Source organism: Cuculus canorus, chromosome 35 (assembly GCF_017976375.1).
Source record: "Cuculus canorus isolate bCucCan1 chromosome 35, bCucCan1.pri, whole genome shotgun sequence".
NCBI classification, from domain to species: domain Eukaryota; kingdom Metazoa; phylum Chordata; class Aves; order Cuculiformes; family Cuculidae; genus Cuculus; species Cuculus canorus.
In genome coordinates, this window is record NC_071435.1 from 271,466 (window position 1) to 293,397 (window position 21,932).

The following is a 21,932-nucleotide window of genomic DNA, read 5'->3' on the forward strand; positions in this document are numbered from 1 at the left end:
AAGGGGGCGTGGCCAAAGGATACATACGAAGGGGCGCGGCCAAACGCCAATCCATATATATGGGGGCGTGGCCAAGCGGCGCTAGATACAGGCGGGGGCGTGGCCAAGCGCCAATAGCGATATACAGAGGGGGCGTGGCCAAGCTGCGCTAGAAGCAGGCAGGGGGCGTGGCCAAAGCGCCAACGGAAATAGACGGGGAGCCGACGTGGGGGGCGTGGCCAAGGCGCGCCGTAGGGGGCGTGGCCTCGCGGGCTCCAGCGTGTCACACCCGCCCCCCCCGTCCCCCCCCCGCCCCTCAGGCTGCCCCGCGATTGGCGGCGCGCGGCAGCCAATGGGAGCGCGCGGCGGTGACCTCATCGCTCGGCCGCCCCGGCGCGCCATTGGCCGCGCGCGGCACCGCCTCTCCCGGCCCCACGTGGGGGGAGGGCGCGGGGGGCGCGGCCTCGGGGCCGGCGCGGCCGCTGATTGGTCGGAGCCGGCGGCGGCTCCGCTGTTGCTGAGGGGAAGCGCGAGGGGCCCGGCCGGGCCCTGCACGGCGCCGGGAGAGGCCGCGGGTGAGCTCATCTATATGCTAATGAGATGCAAAACGCATGCAAACGCGACCCCTACCCGTCCCTCGGCGGACGGGGCTCGGGCCCCCCCCTGCCCTCACCCCTCCCTTGGGACTTGGACCCCGCCGGCTTTGGGGAGGGGATGGGGGGGGGGCGAGGAGGAGGAGGAGGGAGGCGGGGCGGCGCGGGGCACGCTGGGAAACGTGGTTGTCGCCCCCCCGTTGGAGAGCGGCGGACTTCATCTCCCGTCGCGCTTTGCGCGCCGCGGGGCGCGCTGGGAGTTGTAGGCGGCGGTCCTTTCCAGCGGTGGGGTGCGTACCCCCGTGCGGACTACAACTCCCAGCGTGCAACGCGGCGCGCCGCCGGGTAAACAAGGCCGGGCTTGGCCACGCCCCCCGCGCCGCTTCCCATTGGCTACTGTACGCTGGCCCCGCCTCCTCCGCGCTCCCATTGGCCGCGCGTGCCGCCCGTCACGTGTTCCCGGGCGCTGATTGGTCGGCGCCGCCCGCGGCCCCGCGTCCATTCACCATTTTGTCGGCTTGGAGTAAAGGGGCCGCGGCGGCGCCGGGGGCGCAGGTAGGGGAGGGGGGTGGGGAGAAACCGGGGGGTGAGGGGGGCACTGGGGGGGCGGCCGTGAGGTGTCACACCCGGGGGGGGACCCAAACTGACCCCCCCCCCCCAACTGACCCCCGCAATGCCCCCCCTTGAACTCCCCACAAAGTGCCCCCCCAATACCCCCCCGTAAGGTGTCACCTCCATAAGTGCCCCCCCTTAAAGTGCGTCCCACTTAAAGCGTACCCCCCCGCAAACTGCCCCCCCCGTGAAAGTGTTTCCCCCATAACTGCCCCCCCCTTTAAGGTGTCACCCCCCAAGCGCCCCCCACTTAAAGAGTTCCCTCCCACAAACTGTCCCCCTCTTTAAAGTCCCCCCCCAACACGCTCCACCTTTAAATTGTCCCCCCCAAACTCTCCCCTTAAAGTGTCCCCCCCCCCAAAGCGTTCCCCACAAGGTGTCACCTCCATAAGTGTCCCCCCTTAAGGTCCGTCCCACTTAAAGCATACCCCCTCCCCAAACTGCCCCCCCCTTAAAGTGTGTCCCCCCCCCAATAAGGTGCTTAAGGTGTCACCTCCATAATCGCCCCCCTTGAAGTGCCTCCCCCCAAATGCTCCCTCTGGACTCCCCACAAACTGTCGCCCCTTGTAAAGTGCCCCCCCCCCCCCCCCAAATGCCTCCCCTTAAGGTGTCACCTTCATAAGTGTCCCCCTCTTAAACTGCCCCCCCTTAAAGGGTTTCCCCCCATAAAGTGTCTCCCCTCATAAAGTGCCCCCCCTTAAAACCTGCCCCCCCTAAATGCCCCTTTTTGAGGTGTCACCTCCATAAGTGCCCCCCCCCGAAGTGTGCACCACTTAAAGCGTTCCCTCCCCAAATTGACCTCCCCACAAACTGCCCCCCCCGTTAAAGTGCCACCCCGGGACCCCTCCTGGTGCTGCCCCCCAACTCCTGAGAGGGGACACAGGGGGTCCTCGAACTGCTGCCCCCCTCCCTTGGGACACTGTGGGGGTCCTGCCCCCCACCGCCCTCTGTGGGGTCATTCCTGGGGGATCTCTTTGATCCCCATTGCGATTTGGGGTCTCCCCCCCCCATTTTAACCCCTCTCTCCCCGCAGGACCCCACGGTGGCGCCCGGGCTGGCGCGAGGACGATGAAGCCGGCGAGGAAGGCCGGCGGCTCCTCTTCCTCCTCCTCTTCCTCCTCGTCCTGCGGGGGCGCCCGCGCTGTGCCCCCCCCTCCTCCGTCGCGCCCCCCCAAACCCCTCAAACGCCGCGAAGGAGCCGAAGGCGACGACGAAGACGACGACGACGTTCCCGACGCATCCGAAGCCTCCGTTCCCGTCGCCCCCCAACCTCCCTCCTCTTCCTCGCCCCCCCCGGACCCCGAGGCGCCCCCCCCGAGCCGTAAAACCGCCACCTTCAAATCCCGCGCCCCCCGCAAGAAACCCTCGGCTTCGGGCGACGCCGGCGCCAGCGGCTGCTCCAGCACCGACACGGCCAGCGAACACTCTGCCGACGAGGGGGGCCCCAACCCCGGGGACCCCCCGGCTCCCCCCGGGGCCCCCCCAAACCCCGGGGACCCCCCGTCGCTCCCCGCCGAAGCCGTTTTCCGCCGCCTGCGCTGCCAGCGCGTCCTGGCGCTGCGGGACGGCGTTTTCCAGCCGGCGGTGGTGAAGCAGCTGCGGCGCGGGCAGGATTTGGGGGTTCAATTCGCCGGCGAACGCGGCGTCACCTTCTTGGAAGGAGCCGTTTTCGGGGACCCCCCCGCGGTGGTGGTGGATGCCACCCCCCCAGCCGGCGCTTTAGGAGTGGGGACCCCGGTTTGTGCCCGTTTAGATCCGGCCGAAACGCTTTACCGGCAAGGAACGGTGGTGGAGGTGAGCGCCAAACCCCCGGCGTATCGCGTCCGCTTCGCGCCGCCGGCCGCGCCGCCCGTTTGGATCCCGCGCTCCGGCCTCCGCCTGCTGCGCCCGCCCTGGCCCCCCCACACGCCCCCGCACCCCCAAAACCCGGAGGACGAGGAAGACGACGACGAAACCTCCTCGACGGCGCCGAAACCCGCCGAGGACGCCGAGGTGTCGAAGCTGAACGCCGCCGCGCCCGCGCCGCGCCCGGCGCCGCCGACGCAGCAGCCCAAATACAAGAAGGGGGACGTGGTTTGCACCCCGAACGGCATCCGCAAGAAATTCAACGGCAAACAGTGGCGGCGGCTCTGCTCGCGCGACGGCTGCACCAAAGAGTCGCAGCGGCGCGGGTTCTGCTCCCGACACCTCTCCATGCGCACCAAGGAGCTCGAGGGCCTTCCGGAAAACCGCGCGGCGGCAGCGGTGCCGCACCGCGACGGCAGCGCCGACTTCGATTGGGGCGACGAAACGTCGCGGGAGAGCGAAGGGGAGCCCCGCGCCCGCCTCGGCGGTCCCCCCGCCGCCGACCTGTCCCGCTTCGAGTTCGACGAGTGCGAGGCGGCCGTCATGTTGGTCTCGTTGGGGAGCTCGCGCTCCGGCACCCCGAGTTTTTCCCCGGCTTCCACCCAGTCCCCCTTTTCGCCCACCCCTTCGCCGTCCCCGTCCCCCCTTTTCGGCTTCCGTCCCGCCAACTTCAGCCCGGTGGGAGCGTCCCCGCGCGCCCGCGGGCGTCACCTCAGCGCCGGGACCCCCCGTCCGGGCGAGGGGCTCAGCCCCCCCCCGCCGCCCCCTCCGCCGCCGCCGCCGCGCCCGCGGCCCCCGTCCGGCGTCCCCCCTCCGTTCCAGCCCGGTCTCCCCTTCCCCGTCCCCCTCAGCCCCGGGAAGCGGAAAGCGGAGGCGCCCCCCCCGCCTCAGGACCCCCAAGATGGGGGCGCGGGGGTGGGTTTGGGGGGGGGGTTCCGCGCCCTCTCGCCCCTCTTCGCCCCGCGCTCGCCGGCGGGGCTGACGGCCGATCCGGGCCCCGGCGCTCGCCGCGTGCCGCCCGTGCCGCGAGGTTCGCCCGTCATCGTCCGCAACCCCGAAGTGCCGCTCCCCGAACCCCCCCCGCGCCCCCGCCCGCTGCCGACCCCCCAAAAACCCCCCTTGGCCGCCCCCGTCCCCATCAACGCCGGCCGCCTGCGACCTCCCGTCCGCCCGAATCCCAACCCCGGAGCTTCGGCGCCTCCGGACCGAGCGGCGCCCCCACACCCTGCGCCCCCCACTTTCGGGGCTCCCCTGCACCCCGTGGCCTTCCACCCCTCTCCCGCCGCCCTCCTCCCCCTCCTCGTGCCCGGAGACTTCGGGGCTCCCCCGGCCCCCAGGAAGGAGATCGTGATGGGGAGACCGGGAACAGGTAAGGGGGGGGCACTGGGGTGGGGGACTGGGAGAGATGGGGGGCGCTGGGGGGGGGGACTGGTGGAGAAGGGGGGGGGTAATTGGGGGGACTGGGGGGGACTGGGGGGGCAATGGGAGGGACTGGGGGTCAATGGGGTGGGCTGGGAAAGGGAGGGTAATTGGGGGGACTGGGGGGGACTGGGGGGGCAATGGGGGGACTGGGAAAGGGGGGGTAATTGGGGAGACTGGGGGGGCAATGGGGGGGCAATGGGGGGACTGGGAAAGGGGGGGTAATTGGGGAGACTGGGGGGCACTGGGGAGGACTGGGAGAGGGGGGGCAATGGGGGTTAAGGGGGGGACGACAAAGGGGGTGGAATAAGGGGGTTGTGGGGATCTGGGGGGGGTCGGGGGGGTCAGAGGGGGTCTGGGGAGAAAGGGGAGGGGTCAGGGCAGGGTCAGAGCGAGGTCACGGTGACATCACAGCCGCGTCGGGGCTGCGGCGTGTGGGGTGGTGGCTGTGACGTCACGGCGTGGTCGGTGGTGACGTCACACGTGTGACGCGGGGTCACGGCGAGGTCAACGCCGTGTCGCGGGGACATCACGTGCTTTGTCGTGGTCGTGGGTGCCTCGCGGTGACGTCACCGTGACGTCACCGAGAGGGGGTGGCGGTTGGCTCCGCGGTAAGGGGGGATGAGGCCGCGGTGACGTCACAACGCTTCGAGGTGACGTCACAGCGGCGCCACCTCCTCGTGCCCCGCAGCGATGGGGCGGGGGCTCATTTGCATACGCGCGCGCCGCAGCCAATGGGCGCCGGGCGGGCTGAGCTTGGGGGCGGACCTTCGCCTCATTTGCATACGCCCGCGCCGCGACCAATGAGCAGCGGGCGCTTAGAGCGAGGAGGCGCGGCCTCTCCCTCATTTGCATACCGTGGCGCCGCAGCCAATGGGCGGCGGCTGGGTTGAGCGAGCGGGGCGGGGCCTCGCCCTCATTTGCATACGGCCCCTCCGCAGCCAATGGGCAGCGCGGGCGGTGGCCGCGCGCGCGCGCGCGGGAGGCGCGGGGGGGCGGGGCGGGGGCGCGCGCGCGCCCTTCCCTGCGCGCGGCGGGCGGAGGCCGCGGCTCGGGGTCCCCCCTCCCCCCCCCCCCCCTCGGTTCGGGTCCCCCTGGAGCCGGTTCCGGTGCCCCCCCAACCCCCTCACCCCCCCCCCCATTCCCGGTCCCTTACTCCCTTCCCCCCCCACTCCCGCCATGTCCTCCACGGCCGCGGCCCCGCGGAGAGGCCTCGGCATGTTCGGTCAGTGCGGGGCGGAGGGGGATTGTCGGGGGCGTTTGGAGCCGTTTTGTGAGGAGGCGTTTGGGGCGGAGAAGAGGAGATCGAGGAGGAGGAGGAGGAGGGGGTGTTGGGGCGATTTCTGAGGGGATGTGGGGGTTCCTGGAGGGATTTGGTGGGGTCTGAGGGCGGTTTGGGAGGAGATGGAGGGGATTTGTGAGGAGATGAGGGGTCGGGGGGGCGATTTAGGAGGAGGTGGTGGAGTTTTTTGAGGAGATTTAGGGGGTTTGGAGTGGTTTGTGAGGAGATGTTGGAGTTTGGAGAGGATTTGAGGGGGTTTGTGAGGAGATGTTGGGGTTTGGAGAGGGTTTGTGAGGAGATGTTGGGGTTTGGAGAGGGTTTGTGAGGAGATGTTGGGGTTTGGAGAGGATTTGAGGGGGTTTGTGAGGAGGTGTTGGGTTTGGAGAGGATTTCAGGAGGTTTGTGAGGAGATGTTGGGGTTTGGAGAGGGTTTGTGAGGAGATGTTGGGGTTTGGAGAGGGTTTGTGAGGAGATGTTGGGGTTTGGAGAAGGTTTGTGAGGAGATGTTGGGGTTTGGAGAGGATTTCAGAAGGTTTGTGAGGAGATGTTGGGGTTTGGAGAGGATTTCAGAAGGTTTGTGAGGAGATGTTGGGGTTTGGAGAGGATTTGGGAGGTTTGTGGGGAGATGTTGGGGTTTGGAGAGGATTTCAGGAGGTTTGTGAGGAGATGTTGGGGTTTGGAGAGGATTTGGGGGGGTTGTGAGGAGATGTTGGGGTTTGGAGAGGGTTTGTGAGGAGATGTTGGGGTTTGGAGAGGGTTTGTGAGGAGATGTTGGGGTTTGGAGACCATTTGAGGGGGTTTGTGAGGAGGTGTTGGGTTTGGAGAGGATTCGGGGGGTTTGTGAGGAGGTGTTGTGTTTCTTTGAGGAGATTTGGGGGTTTGAGACCATTTCATGAAGAGATGTTGGGGTTTTTTGAGGAGACGTTGAAGTTTGTGAAGGGATTTTGGGCGTCTGACGCCGTTTTATGAGAAGATGATGGGGTTTTGTGAGGAGATTTAAGGGGCTTGGGGTGTTTTGTGAGGAGATCTTGGGTTTTGTGAGAGGATTCGGGGCATTTTCTGTGGAGATGAGGGGTTATGAGCATATTTGTGAGGAGATGAGGGGTTGTGGGGGCGATTTATGGGGAGATGTTGGAGTTTTGAGAGGATTTGGGGTGCTTCGTGTTGGGATGTTGGATTTCTTTGAGGGTATTTGGAGTTTGAGACCATTTTCTGAGGAAATGTTGGGTTTTTTTGAGGAGCTTTAGGAGTTTAGGGTTGGTTTGTGAGGAGATGTTGGGGGTTTTGAGGGGATTTGGGGCATTTTGTGTGGAGATGAGGGGTTGTGAGTACATTTGTGAGGAGATTTGAGGGGCTTGGGGATGATTTATGAAGAGATGTTGAGGTTTGTGAGGGGTTGTTGGGTTTCTTTGGGGAGACTTAGGGGTTTGAGACCATTTTATGAGGAGATGTTGGGGTTTTGTGAGGAGATTTAGGGTTTTGGGGTGGTTTGTGAGGAGATGTTGGGGTTTTGTGAGGAGATTTAGGGTTTTGGGGTGGTTTGTGAGGAGATGTTGGGGTTTTGTGAGGGGATGGGGTGGTTTGTGAAGGGATTTTGGAGGTTTGACACCGTTTTATGAGGAGACATTGGGGTCTGTGAGGAGATTTAGGGGTTTTGGAGGTGATTTATGAAGAGATGTTGGGGGTTTGAGAGGGTTTTGGAATTCTGTGAGGGAATTTGGGAGGTTTGAGACCGTTTTGTGAGGTGATGGAGTGGTTTGTGAGGAGATTTGAGGGAGTTGGGTCGTTTTGTGGGGGGATATTGGGGGCTGTGAGGAGGTTTGGGGTCTTTTGTGTGGAGCTGAGGGCTTACAAGTATATTTGTGAGGAGATTTGGGGAGGTTGGGGTGATTTATGAAGAGCTGTTGGGTTTGTGAGCGGATTTGGGGGCATTTGGGAGGAGATGATGGATTGGGGGCAATTTATGAGGGGATGTTGGGGTTCGTGAGGAAATTTGGGGGTTCAGGGCCATTTTATGAGGAGATGTTGGGTTTTGTGAGTGAATTGTGGGAGCATCTGTGGACATTTATGGATTGTGAGGGGATTTGTGGGGAGATGGTGTGGTTTGGGGGAATTTAGTGAGGTGGTGTTGGGGTTTGTGAGGAGATTTGGGAGCAGCTGAGCAGATGTTGGGGTTTCTGAGGGGGTGTTGGGGCTTGGGGAGGAGATGTTGAGATTTGTGAAGGGATTTGGGGGTCTGAGACCATTTTATGAGGGGATGTGAGGGAATTTGGGGTGCTTTGTGTGGAGATTTAGGCGATTTGGGGAGAGTGGAGGCGTTTTATGAGGAGATGTTGCTGGTTGTGAGGGGATTTGGGGCGTTTTGTGTGGAGATGGGGTTCTGAGTAGATTTGTGAAGGGATGGGGGGGGTTGTGGGGACATTGAGGGTAGTTGGGGGCGATTTATGAGGAGATGGTGGGGTCTGGGAGAGGATTTTGGGGTTTTGTGTAGAGACGAGAGGTTGCGGGTACGTTTGTGAGAAGGTGTCGGTGTTTGTGAGGATGTGGAGCGTTTTGTGAGGGAATTTGGGAGGGCTGGGACTGTTTTATGAGGAGATACGGGGGGATTTGTGTGGAATTGGGGGGTTGTGAGGAGATGGAGGTGGTTTTGAGGGGGAATTTGGGGAGGTTTGTGAGGAGATGGAGCGTCGTGAGTAGATTTGTGAGGAGATGGGTTGGTTCGTGAGGAGATTTGGAGGCATTTTATGTGGAGAAGTTGGGGTTTGTGCGGAGATGGGGAGTTGGGTGAGGGGATTTGGGGGGATTTGAGGGGGTTGGGGTGCGTTACGGGGGCGTTTGTGTGGGGATCTTGAAGGTTGTGAGGAGATTTGTGTGTTTGTCGTGGGGTTGGGGGAGATGTGAGGGGTTTGTGAGGGGATGTTGGCATTTGTGGGGGGTTGGGAGGAGACGGGTGGTTTTGTGAGGACATCGGAGGGGTTTGGGAGCGTTTTATGAGGAAATGTGGGGGGTTGGGAGGGGGTTTGCCGGGAGGTGGAGAGCTCTGTGAGGGGCTGGGGGTGTTCGAGGGGGTTTGTGGGGGGGATTTGAGGGGGTTTGGGAGGGGCTGCGGGGACTGGGAGGGGGTTTGGAGGCGTTTAGGGCTGTTTGTGAGGGGATGGTGGGGGTTTAGGGGGGATTTGAGGGGGGGTTGGGAGGGAAGGGTGTGGATTTTGAGGGGATTTGAGGGGTTTGGGGGGGATTTGAGGGGCTGGGGAGGTTTTGTGAGGAGTGCGGGGTGGGTGGAGGGGTCTGGGAGGGGATTTAGGGGGAATCTGGGGGTCTGGGGTAGGTCCTGGACTCCTGGGTCCCCTCGGGGCGTGGCCGGGCCTCAGTTTCCCCCATGGGAGCCCCCCCAGTTCCCCCCACCCCGCTCCCTGCGGCAGCCGGAGCGGAGGAACCGTGGAGCCACGCTTCCCGGCAAAGCCGACCACGGCACCGCCCTGGGACGGCCGCACACGCGTGTGCCCTCAGTGGGAACACGGCTGCTGCATGTCGGACGCGTGGTGGCACGGTCCTGTGGGCGTGGGACACGTGTGTTGTGATGCTCCTGGCGTGTTGTAGGGACGCTCCGTGTTGCACACGTGTTGTGCTGGTGATTTGTACGGGATGTTTTGTGTTACAGGCGTGTAGGGGTGGTTGTGATGTGTCACGTGGTGATGGGACACGCGTGTCAGGATGCGATGCGTTACACACATCAGATCGCTCTGTGCTCGCGGTGTGTTGCGTGTCTCAAGGACATATGTAGCAAAGGTCCCAGGACATGCGTGTAACGGCGCTTCACGCGTTACGCTTGTGTAGCGATACTGCTGGTTTGTTAAATGGTCTTAAAACACGTGTGTGAGGATCATTCATGTGTCACACGTGTAAAGATGCCCCTGGCGTGCAGCACAGCCCTGGCACACATGTGCAGAGGTGCTTCGTGTTCCACGTGTGGAGCGATGCTTTGTGCGTTGTACGCGTGTAATGGTGCTTTGCAGTGCACGCGTGTTTCTTGCCAAACACACGATGTTCCTTCATGTGTTACACACACGCATTGATTTGTGTGTTGCTCACGTGTAGCAGCTGCTCCTGACGTGTCACACGGATCTAGGACAGGCGTGCAGTGGGTTCACGTGTTACATCCTGTGCCGATCGCGTGTGCTCTGGCCACATGTGTAACACGCTGTCCCCGTGCCCCAGGACACACTTGTGGCACCCCCCGTGCCCCAGGACACGCGTGTGACGGCGCTCTGACCGCAGACAGTGACGCCGCCGAGGGGTTTTAGGGCTGGGGGACCACGCGTGTGCGTGTGCCCGTGCCGTGTCCGTGCCGTGTGCTAACCGTGTCGATGCCGTCTCCCCGCAGTGTGGACCAACGTGGAGCCGCGCTCGGTGGCCGTGTTCCCCTGGCATTCGCTCGTGCCCTTCCTGGCGCCCAGCCAGCCCGACGCGTCCCCGCAGCCCCCGCAGGGCCACCAGCCCGTCAGCCACCCCGCCGGCTCCCAGAGCAAAGGTGAGGGAAGCCACGCCCCCTTGGCAGCGAGGCTCCGCCCCCAGAATGATCGGGGGCGGGGCTAGAACAGGACAGGCCTTATCAATACCGAGGCTCCGCCCCCCCGGGAAAGGTAGGATCAATCACATCAGTCAGGGGGTGGGGGCAGGATAAGCCACGCCCCCTTTGGTACTGAGGCTCCGCCCTCAGGGAGGAACCAGGCCGATTTGCTCGATTGGGGCGGGGCCAGATCAGGCCACGCCCATCAGTGCTGAGGCCCCGCCCCCCTCCAGCATCCAATGAGATCCACTGGGAGCAAACTACACCCCCCCCACCCTTGCTGAGGCTCCGCCCCCAGGGGGGTTGGATGGAGCAGATTAATCAAATGGTTGGGGCCAGAGCAGACCACGCCCCTTTAGTGGTGAGGCCCCGCCCCCAGGGAGGGATTGGGCTGTCAGATCATTTGGTCACGCCCCCTTTGGAATGATTGACATTTCGTTGTGGGCGGGGCCAAGAGCGACATGAGCTGAAGGGTCAGCTGAGGGGTGGGATCACAACTGACCACGCCCCTCTAGTGATTGACAGCTCTTGGTGGGCGGGGCCAAGGGATCCCAGAACACAGTGCAAGGGAGTTGTGGTAGGGGCGGGGCCTATGGTGGCCACGCCCCTTGGGGGGGCAAAACGCTTAATGCAAGAGGCAGTAAATGTGATGGGGAGGTGTGTCCCCGGTGTGGCCACGCCCCTGTGGGCGGAGCTAAGTGATTTTGGGGGGGCTCTTCTCTTCCCCCCATTCGCCTTGCAGAGCCCCCTGAATCAGCAGCCATTGCCCCCGAGCTGGCGGTGGGGCCGGAGCCGGGGCGCTGCGGGGGGGCCACGCGGCCTCAGAGCCCCCCGCCCGCCCCTCCTGTCACCAGTGTGGGCCCCCCCGGCCCTGAGGAGGAGCCCCCCGGACCCCCCCGCTTGGACAGCGAGACCGAGAGCGACCACGACGACGCGTGAGTCTGTGATTCGTGGGGTTTTTTGGGGGGATTAGGGTGCCCCACTCTCCCCTCTCTCATTTTGGGTTCCCCCCCAGGTTCTTGTCGATCGTGGCCCCGGAGCTGCCGCTGCCGCTGGGGCCTGGGAAGCGTCGGACGCAGTCACTGAGCGCCCTCCCCAAGGAGCGCGATGGGGACAAGGAGGGGCGCAGCCCCGGCAAGGTGAGGGGCGGGGGGACACGGAGCGGAGGGATGGGACACAGAGCCCACATGGAACCACTGGAGAAGGACACAGGGGGATCTGAGGGGGACACGGAACACAGGAGGGGACACAGAATTGGGGGGGAACAGGACCTTCAAGGCATGGCCAGAGCTTGCGCTGCCCCAGCCTGTTTCCTTCCCAAGGCCTTTGGCTGCTCTATTGCCTTGTCCCTCCCCATAGGAGGGGTCCCCACCTTGTTCTTCCCCCAAAGATGGGGTTCCCCCCTCGCCTTTGGGGGTGTCTCCCCCTCTCGCCACACCCCGCCGTGGGCCTGGCCCGTCTGACCCTGCCCCCACAGCGCGAGAAGGACCACATCCGGCGGCCCATGAACGCCTTCATGATCTTCAGCAAGCGGCACCGGGCGCTCGTGCACCAGCGACACCCGAACCAGGACAACCGCACCGTCAGCAAGATCCTGGGCGAGTGGTGGTACGCGCTGGGGCCGCGCGAGAAGCAGAAGTACCACGACCTTGCCTTCCAGGTGCCACGGGGGGGCTGCCGAGCGGGGTGGGGGGAGACCGAGGGGGCTCCTGGAGGAGGTCTGGGGGCTCCTGAAGGAGATCTGGGGGCTCCTGAGGTGGTTTGGGGGCTCCTCAAGGAGATCTGGGGGCTCCTGAGGTGGTTTGGGGGCTCCTGAAGGAGATCTGGGGGCTCCCGAGGTGGTTTGGGGGCTCCTGAAGGAGACTTGGGGGCTCCTGAGGTGGTTTGGGGGCTCCTGAAGGAGGTCTGGGGACTCCTGAGGTTGTTTGGGGGCTCCTGAAGGAGTTCTGGGGGCTCCCGAGGTGGTTTGGGGGCTCCTGAAGGAGATCTGAGGGCTCCTGAGGTGGTTTGGGGGCTCCTGAAGGAGTTCTGGGGGCTCCTGAGGTGGTTTGGGGGCTCCTGAAGGAGATCTGAGGGCTCCTGAGGTGGTTTGGGGGCTCCTGAAGGAGTTCTGGGGGCTCCTGAGGTGGTTTGGGGGCTCCTGAAGGAGATCTGGGGGCTCCTGAGGTGGTTTGGGAGCTCCTGAAGGAGTTCTGGGGGCTCCTGAGGTGGTTTGGGGGCTCCTTAAAGAGACATGGGGGCTCCTGAGGTGGTTTGGGGGCTCCTGAAGGAGATCTGGGGGCTCCTGAGGTGGTTTGGGGGCTCCTGACAGGGACTGGGGGGCTTCCGAGGGGGATTTAGGGAGTGGCTTCTGAGGAAGTGGGGAGGGTTTGGGGGAACCCAAGAGGACTGGGGGTTCCTAAGGGGATTTAGGGGCTCCTGAGGGAGATTTGGGGGTGCTTAGGGGGCTTCTCAGTGGCATGAGAGAGGGGTACAGGGGGCTCCTGAGTGGCATTTGGGGGTGCTGGGGGTTTGGGGAGGCCTGAAGGGGGGCAGTGGGGTTGGGGGGGCTCATGGAGTGGGTCTAGGGGGGTCCCAAGGAGGTTGGGGGGCTCATGGCGGATACAGGGTGGCTCCTGGGTTGTGCTGAGGTTGGGGAGGGCCGGGAAGACTGTGGGGTTTGGGGGTATCAAGGGGTTTTGGGGGGTCCCTGGCGGGGGGTTCAGTGCCTCGGCACCCCCAGGTGAAGGAGGCGCACTTCAAAGCACACCCGGACTGGAAATGGTGCAACAAAGACCGCAAGAAATCCAGCTCGGAGGGGGCGCGGGGCCCGGGGGCGGCCGGGGGGGGCCCCAAAGAACCCCGCGAGCGCAGCGCCTCCGAGAGCGGACCCCCCGCGCCCCCCGCAGGTCAGGGGCACCCCAACACCCCGAACCTGCCCCCCAAAACACCCCAACCCTGCCCCCCAGACCCCAACCCTACACCCCAACTCCCTCCCCCCCCAACTTCCCAACAGGTCAGGGACCCCCATACCCCCTCCTCTCACCCCTAAACCACCCCCCTGACCCCCCCAAACCCACCTGCAGCCTCCCCTCATCCCCCACCATCCCCAGAGACCCCTGAACTCCCCCCCCAGCCGCCCCCAAACAGCCCCCACATCCCCCCCAGCCTCCCTGGGACCCCCCCAGCTCTTTAGATACCCCCAAATCCCCTCATGTGCCCCTCCAACTGCCTCATGGACCCTTATGGGCCCCCCTAAACCCCCTGATGACCCCCCAAACTCCCCCATGTTCCCCTTAGCCCCCTTAAAACCCGCCCAGCACCCCCAGATCCCCCCTCACAGCCCCCCACTACAGCCCCCAACCCCTCCAAAGACACCCCCGGTCCCCCCTAAATCCCACGCTGACCTCCCCTCTCCCCACAGGCGCTGCCGACACCCCCGCGCCCCCCGAGGGCAGGGGGGGTTCAGGCCCCCCCGGGGAACGGGGCCCGGCTGGGGGTGGGGTGCAGCACCCCCGCCCCCGCGCCTTCTCCCACAGCGGCGTCCAGGGAGACTTCGGACAGGTGGGGGGCAGAGGGGGGCCTGGGGGGCACGGTGGGGGGCAGAGGAGGGCAGGGTGTGGGGCAGAGGGGGGCCTGGGGGGCACGGTGGGGGGCAGAGGAGGGCAGGGTGTGGGGCAGAGCGGGGCAGGGTGTGGGGCAGAGGGGGGCTTGGGGGGCCTGGGGGGGCCTGGGGGGCAGAGGGGGGCAGGGTGTGGGGCAGGGTGGGGTGGCGAGAGGATGTGGGGCTGGGAGTTGTGGAGGAGATGTGTGGGGTGGAGAGTGATCTGTGGGGCAGGGGAGGGACAGTTGGGGGCGCGCGTGGGGCACGCAGACAATGTGGGGATCCCCCTGACCGCCGTCCCCCAGTTCCTGGGGGGGGGGGGGGGGGGGTTGGAAGGTGTGTATAGGGCGGGGGGGCAGGATCTGTGGGGCAGGGTTTCCTATGGGGCCGGGGGGTCCCTGACGCCCCCTCCTCCCCCACAGCTCTGCTCCCCCTTGGCGGCCCCCCCCGGGCCCTGCGCGCCCCCCGCCCCCCGCGCGCCCCCCCCGCGGCCCCCCCGCGCCCCCCGCGCCGCCAGCGAGGAGGGGACGAGCGACGAGGAGCGCATGGTGATCTGCGAGGAGGAGGGCGACGACGATGTCATCGGTGAGAGGACCCCCGGAGCCCCCCCAGATCCCCCCGGACCTCCCCTGAACCCCCAGAGCCTCCATGGCTCCTCCAGAGCCCTCCCCGGACCCTCTTCAACCCCACGGAGCCCCCATGGGCCCCTCCGAACCCCCAGAGCGCCCCCCCAGACCCTCCTTAATGCCCAGAGCCTCCACGGCCCCCCCAGACCTCCCCCAAACCCTCAGAGCCCCCCGGCACCCCCGGACCTCCCCCAGAGCCCCCCCCGGAGCCCCTCTGAACCCCTGGAGTCCCCCCCAGACCCTCCTCAATCCGCAGAGCCCCCACGGGCCCCCCAAACCCTCAGAGCCCTCCCCTGCAGGCCCCCAAATCTCCCCCTGCTGCCCCCAGACCCCCTCACAGCCCTCTTCCCCCCCCCCCCCGAACCTCCAAATACCGTCTGGGGGGGTCGCCCCTCACCCCACTGTCCCCCCCACAGCGGATGAGGGGTTCCCCCCACCCGCCGACATCGACCTCAAGTGCAAAGAGCGCGTGAGCGACAGCGACGGCGACGGCTCCTCGGGGGATGAGGGCCAGGTGGGGCGGCCGTGGGGCAGCCGTGGGGCAGCCGTGGGGCAGGGCAGGCCCTATGGGGAATGGGGATTTCTCTGTGGGGCAGGGGAGGCTGTATGGATCCCTCCGAGGCCGCTATGGGGCCGGAGGGGGCTCCGCTGTGGGGCAGGGGGGGTACCTATGGGTGTTGGGGGGGTTCTGTGAGTGTCTGTGGGTCTGGGGTCGCTGGGGGGGGGGCTCTGTGGGGCAGAGGGATCCCTGTGGGGTGAGGGCGGTTCTATGGGTCCCTATGGGGTGGAGGGAGTCCCTATGGGATGGGGGCGGTTCTATAGGTCCCTATGGGTCCCTATGGGGTGGAGGGAGTCCCTATGGGATGGGGGCGGTTCTATAGGTCCCTATGGGTCCCTATGGGATGGGGGCGGTTCTATAGTTCCCTATGGGTCCCTATGGGGTGGAGGGAGTCCCTATGGGATGGGGGCGGTTCTATAGGTCCCTATGGGTCCCTATGGGATGGGGGCGGTTCTATAGGTCCCTATGGGTCCCTATGGGATGGGGGCGGTTCTATAGTTCCCTATGGGACGGGGGGGGGGGGGGTGTCTCTATGGGATGGGGGCGGTTCTATAGGTCCCTATGGGATGGGGGCGGTCCTATGGGTCCCTGTGGGATGGGGGCGGTTCTATAGGTCCCTATGGGTCGCTATGGGGCGGGGGCGGTCCCTATGGGATGGGGGCGGTTCTATAGGTCCTTATGGGACGGGGGGGGGTCTCTATGGGATGGGGGCGATTCTATAGGTCCCTATGGGTCCCTGTGGGATGGGGGCGGTCCTATGGGTCCCTATGGGGCGGGGGCGGTCCTATGGGTCCCTGTGGGATGGGGGCGGTTCTATAGGTCCCTATGGGTCCCTATGACCCCTGACGCCCCCCTTCCCGCCTACCCCCCCGCAGCCGCCGCCCCGGAAGCCGCTGCCGCCGCGCCCCCCGGTGGAACCGGACGCGCCCCCCCCCGGCCCGGCCGAGCCCCCCCCCTCCGCGGGGCCCTACAAGGGAGCACCGCCCCCCCCCGCCCCCCCGAAACGCTTCGAGGGGGGGTGCGCGGCCCCCCCGCCCCTCCCCCGCCGCAAACGCGCCGACAGCGCGGGGGGGGGCGAGGGGGGAGGGGCGGCGGCGCCCCCACTGCCCCGCCCGGCGCCGCCCCCCCCCGCGGCGCCCCCCGCGGCGCCCCCCGAGAGCAAAGCGGGGTCCGGGGGGGCCCCGGTGGCGCTGCTCGCCCCCCCCGTGCAGTTCCTGGCCCAGCCCACCCCTCCCCCCGCGGCGGGGGGCGGAGCCAACGGGCCCCTCCCCCTCGGGCTGCCCCTCCCCCCCGGCAAGGGGGGGGCGGTGACGCAGGTGCAGTACATCCTGCCGCCCCTCCCCCACCCGCTGCCCCTCCCCCCCGGCAAGGCCGGGCCCGCACCCCCCGCACCCCCCGCGCCCCCCACCCTGCACTTCGCCCTCCCCTCCCCCAACGGCAAAGGGGGGGGCGGCGCGGCCCCCGCCGGCGGAGCCCCCAAAGGTGAGTGGGGGTCTCGGGTTGGGGGCGTCGGGGTGGGCTTTAAGAGTGGGAGGGGTCGCGATGGCGACTGGGGGGCAGCGATGGGGCTGGGCAGGGAGCAGTGGGGAGGCTTTGGGGGGCGGTCAGGGGGATGGGGGGGGTCTCTGTGTGGGTCTGACCCCCCTCTGCCCCCCAGCCGCGCCCCCCCCCGGCCCCGTGCCCCCCTTGCTGCCCGGGAAGGTGTTGGTGCCCGTGGCCCCGCCCGGACCCGCCCGCGCCGCTCACGGACCCGCCCTGGCGCCACCCGGCAAGGTACGGCCTGGAACCCCCCGGCCACGCCCCCTCCGCCACACTTAGGCCACGCCCACTACACTTAGGCCACGCCCTCTCCACCCCACTTAGGCCACGCCCTTGTCTCTCCATAGGGCCACGCTTCCTCTGTCTTTCAGGCCCCATCTATGTCCCCAAATTGGCCACGCCCCTGCTCCCCGTTGGCCACGCCCTCGCCCCATGGCCACGCCCTTCACCCTTGGCCACACCCTCGCTCCCTTCGTGACCACGCCCTCACCATTGGCCACGCCCCTTCATGCCACGCCCCCACATCAGGGCCCTCCCCTTACTCCCAGGTCCCTTCTCTGACCTCTGACCCTTTCCCCCCCAGATCATCCAGCTCAGCCCGGTGCCGCTGGTTCCCCCCGGGAGCCCCGGGGCAGGGGGGGCCCCCGCGCCCCCCCCGAAGGTGCTGCTCCCCTCCCCCGCCCGCATCGCCTACGTGGCCCCCGGGACGGCGCCCACCCCCGCCCCGGCCCCCGCGCCGCCCGTGGCGCTCGGCTTCACCGCGCTCGGCACCGCCGCACCCGCCATCGTCCAACCTCTGCTGCCCGGTACGGGGTGGGGGGATCTGGGGGGCTTTTGGGGGTCCCAGGGTGTGATTTGGAGGGCAAAGCGGGGGGGATTTGGGATCCAGGGAGGGAAAGCAGGTGGCCTGGGGGTTGCAGGGGACCATTCGGGGGTCCTGGGGAGGATATGGGGGTACCAGGTTGGGTTTTGGCCTCCTGTGGGGATGTGGGGGTGGAATTGGGTGGTGTCGGGGGTGGATTTGGGGTCATTTTGTGGGGACACAGGATTTGAGTGTCCTGGGGAGGAATTTGAGTTCTTTGGGGGTGATTTCGGGGGGTCCTGGGTGGGTTTGGAGATGTCCGGGGGGTAATTAGGGGTCTCAGCAGAGAATGAAGGTCCCTTGGGGGTGGGTTTGGGGGTCCCGGAGTGGGGGTCAGGGGTGGGTTTGGGGGTCTCACACGTCCCCCCCTCCCCCCGGCAGGGCAGGGCTCCCTGCTGGCCCCCGGGCCTGTGGGGGTGTCCCCACTGCCGCCCCCCCAGCTGCCCCCCGCCTCGGGGGCCCCCGTCCTCGCCGCCATCTACCCCGGCCCCCCCGGCTCGGCCCCCGCCGCCGCCCCCGCGCCCGGCTTGGTGTACAGCGTGGCCGGATCCGCCCCTGCCGCCCCCGCCCTGCTGCCCAAGGGGGGGCCCGGGCCTGCGCCCCCCGCGGGGAACACCGGTGAGGGGCGAAGGGGCGGGGTGTGGAAAGAGGGGCGGGGCTGGTGGAAAGGGGGTGGGGCTTGGGGAGAGGGGCGGGGCTGGTGGAAAGGGGCGGGGCTTTGGAGTGGAGTTTGGTGGAGGGGCGGTGCTTGGGAAAGAGGCGTGCCTTCAAAAAGGGGCGGGGCTTAGTGGAGGAGGCATTTGTTGGGAGGGGGTGGGGCTTCAGGGACTCATCAATGTGATGAGTGGGCACGGGTTAAGGGGAGTGGGCGTGGCTTGTGGGGGTCACATGGGACTGAATGGGTGGTGCTAAAGGCAGGGAGCCAAGGGGGCGTGGTCGCAGGCACTGAAGTGGGCGGAGCCAGCGTGATTGACAGCTTAGAGGCAGTGCTACCAGAGCCGGTGGGCGGAGCTGAAGGCAGTGGGAGGGGCCAGCCACTCCCTGTATGCAAACGAGGGGGCGTGGCCTCTCCCCGCAGCCCCCCTGAGCTTCCCGCCGGCACGGCCGCCGCGTCCCCCGCTGAAGCCCCCGCAGAAGGTCAAGGCCGCCATCGCCACCATCCCCGTGGGCTGCTACGAAGCTCCGCCGCCGCCGCGCCCCCCGCCCGACCCCGCCCCGCCCCCCAACGCCCCCCCCTCGCCGCCGCCGCCGCCCCCCCCTTCCGGCGACTGGGACGCCGCCCCCCCTCCCGCCGCCCCCTCCCCGCCCCGCCCCGAGGCCTGGAGCCACCGCGACCCCGAGGCGGCGCCCGGCAGCCCCTCCCCCGCCGAGCAGGTGAGCACCGCGTCCCCCCCCGCGCCCGCCCAATTAACGACCACCGCTAATGAGCCACTCCCTCCGCAGGCCTGGCGAGCGCCCCCCAACGAGAGCCGCCCGGAGCCCCCCACCCCGCCCCCCGCCGGGCCCTCCTCCTCCCCTCCAGCCCCCCCCGAGGGGCCCCCCCGCGCCGCCGCCCCGCCCCCCCCGGCCCCGCCCCCGGCCGAGGAGCGCAAAGAGGGGGGGGCGGGGAAAAAGGTGAAGGTGAGGCCGCCCCCCCTCAAGAAAACCTTCGACTCGGTGGACAAGTGAGTGGGGGAGGGGCCTGAGGGGGAGGGGCCTGAGGGGAGGGGCCTGAGGGGGGAGGGGCGGGGACTCTTCAGGGGGGTGCTGTGAGCCCACCCCCCCCCCCCCCAGGGTGTTGGGGGGACTGTGTATCTCTGGGTTTGGGGGGGGTTGGGGCTGTTTGAGGGGGTGTCTGTGGGTGCTTGGGGGGGGTCTGAGTTTGGGGGGGTCTGTGGGTGCTTTATGGGGTCTGGGGGTGCTGGGGGGGGTCTGGGTTTGGGGGGGTCTGTGAGTGCTTTATGGGGTCTATGGGTGCTGGGGAGGGTTCTGGGTGCTTGGGGGGGGGGGGCTGTGGCTTTTTGGGGTCTGGGGGTGGTGGTTGGGAGTGTCTGTGGGTGTTTTGAGGGAGGATTCTACTTTTTTGGGGGGGGATCTGTGGGTCTTTGGAGGGGTCTCACAGTACCCCCAGAGTGCTCTCAGAGTTGGGGGGGGTTCGGGGGGTGTCTGTGTGTCCGGGCTCTCACGGTGCCCCCTCCTCTCCCCCAGAGTGCTGTCGGAGGTGGATTTCGAGGAGCGCTTTGCGGAGCTGCCCGAGTTCCGCCCTGAGGAGGTGCTGCCGTCGCCCACCCTGCAGGCCCTCGCCACCTCCCCCCGCGCCATCCTGGGCAGCTACCGGCGCAAGCGCCGCGGCTCCTCCGGTGAGCGCGGGGACGTCCGAGGCCGTTCGGGGCCCTTCGGGGACATTCCAGGACGTTGAGGGCCCTTTGGGTGCCCATTTGGGGACATTGGTGGCCATTTGGGAGCCATTTGGAGACATCTGGTGCCGTTCGGGGCCCTTTGGTGTTATGTGACGCTATTTCACGGCCCTTTGGTGCCGTTTGAGGCTGTTTGGGGCCTTTTGGGGACATTCGAGGACATTGAGGGCCCTTTGGGGACATTTGGTGCCGTTCGGGGCCCTTTGGTGCTATTTGACGCTATTTCAGGGCCCTTTGGTGCCGTTTGAGGCTGTTTGGGGCCTTTTGGGGACATTCGAGGACATTGAGGGCCCTTTGGGAGCCCATTTGGGGCCATTCAGGAGCCTTTTGTTGCCATTTGTGGACATTGGTGGCCATTTGGGGCCCTTTTGAGACATTTGAGGCCCTTCAGGGCCTTTTGGGGACATTGAGGGCCCTTTGTGAGCCCATTTGGGGCCATTCAGGGCCTTTTGGTGCCACTTGGGGACATTGGTGGCCATTTGAGAGCCATTTGGAGGCCTTTGGGGACATTTGGAGGCAATTTGGTGCCATTTGGAGGCAATTCGAGGACATCTGAGGCGATTTGGGACCAATTTGGGGCCCTTTGAGGGGATTTGGGGCCCTTTGAGGCCGTTGGGGGCCTGAGGTGAAGGTGAGGGGCTTTGGGGGTGGTTCTTTGGGCTATTTTGACACCTTTTTTGGGTTGGTTTGGGGTGATTTTGGGGGCTGTTGGATTGTTCCGGTGCCTCTGATCCCCCTTTTTCCCTCCCCCAGACCTGGATGCGGGGGGCGAGGACCCCGCGTCCCCCAAACGCCGCCTGCGGCGCCGCTCGAGCTGCGGCTCCGAACCCACGACGCCCAAGAGCGCCAAATGCGAGGGAGAGGTGTTCACCTTCGAGCGACCCGGTCAGCGGGGGCACAGCTGGAGGGGGGGGGCACATCTGGAGGGGAGAAGGACACCCCGTGGGGGGCTCGGGGGTGTGTGGCCCCCCCTGACCCCCCCTCGCCCACAGGGGCGGAGGCGGAGGACGCGTTGGGGGAGTTGGAGTTCGAGAAGGCGCCGTTCTCATCCCTGCGCCGCACTCTGGACCAGCGCCGCGCCCTCGTCATGCAGCTCTTCCAGGAGCACGGATTCTTCCCCTCGGGTGCGCCGACCGCCCCCAACTGACCCCAAACTGACCCTAAACCAGCCCAGACTGACCCAAACCGACCCTAAACCAGCCCAGACTGACCCAAACCAGCCCAGACTGACCCAAACCGACCCTAAACCTGTCCAGACTGACCCAAACCAGCCCACACTAACCCCAAACCAGCCCAGACTGACCCCAAACTGACCTAAACCGGCTCAGACTGCCCCAAACTGGCCCCAAATCGCCTCCAAACCAGCCCCAACTCCCGCTGCAGCCCCGTCCCTCTGTCCCCCATCTCTCCCGGTCCCCCCAATCTCCCGCTGCTGTCCCCATCTCTCCCGGTCCCCCCAATCTCCCGCTGCTGTCCCCCATCTCTCCCCGTCCCCCCCAATCTCCCGCTGCTGTCCCCCATCTCTCCCGGTCCCCCCAATCTACCGTTGCTGTCCCCATCTCTCCCCGTCCCCCCCAATCTCCTGCTGCTGTCCCCCATCTCTCCCGGTCCCCCCAATCTCCCGCTGCTGTCCCCATCTCTCCCGGTCCCCCCTGACGGCCGTGTCCCCGCAGCCCAGGCGACGGCGGCGTTCCAGGCGCGCTTTGCCGACATCTTCCCCACTAAGGTGTGTCTGCAGCTCAAGATCCGCGAGGTTCGCCAGAAGATCATGCAGGCGGCCACGCCCCCCGAGCAGGCCCCGCCCCCGGACCCGCCAGACGCCACGCCTCCTGCCGACGCCACGCCCCCCACCGACCCCGCCGAGGCCACGCCCCCTTCGCCTGCCGCGGGGGGGGGCGGCGCGCGCTGAGCATTCCAGGCCCCGCCCCCTCCCCGCGGGACCCGGGCGGGCGGTGGGGGGGGGAGGGGGCGGGGTCACGTGACCGAGGTCTTTTAATAACGGTAAATGTTTGGAGACCCGGCTGCGGCCTCGGCTCTGTCAGCGCGGAGGGGGCGGGGCCGAATCAA

The 21,932-nt window shown here is 66.8% G+C and overlaps 1 protein-coding gene across 1 annotated transcript; it reads left to right on the forward strand.

Annotated features, from left to right (window-relative positions):
• Nucleotides 1-465: 465 nt before the first annotated feature.
• Nucleotides 466-21,825, forward strand: CIC (capicua transcriptional repressor). Its single transcript, XM_054052576.1, has 20 exons — nucleotides 466-554; nucleotides 2,218-4,398; nucleotides 10,115-10,261; nucleotides 11,043-11,235; nucleotides 11,316-11,439; nucleotides 11,778-11,960; nucleotides 13,023-13,188; nucleotides 13,704-13,843; nucleotides 14,306-14,468; nucleotides 14,926-15,023; nucleotides 15,944-16,550; nucleotides 16,726-16,841; nucleotides 17,191-17,413; nucleotides 17,851-18,087; nucleotides 18,548-18,843; nucleotides 18,913-19,133; nucleotides 19,657-19,808; nucleotides 20,619-20,750; nucleotides 20,858-20,989; nucleotides 21,539-21,825. Exons 2-20 carry the CDS (start codon nucleotides 2,253-2,255, stop codon nucleotides 21,772-21,774), a joined length of 5,712 nt encoding a protein of 1,903 aa, XP_053908551.1. The 5' UTR covers nucleotides 466-554; nucleotides 2,218-2,252; the 3' UTR covers nucleotides 21,775-21,825.
• Nucleotides 21,826-21,932: the final 107 nt, after the last annotated feature.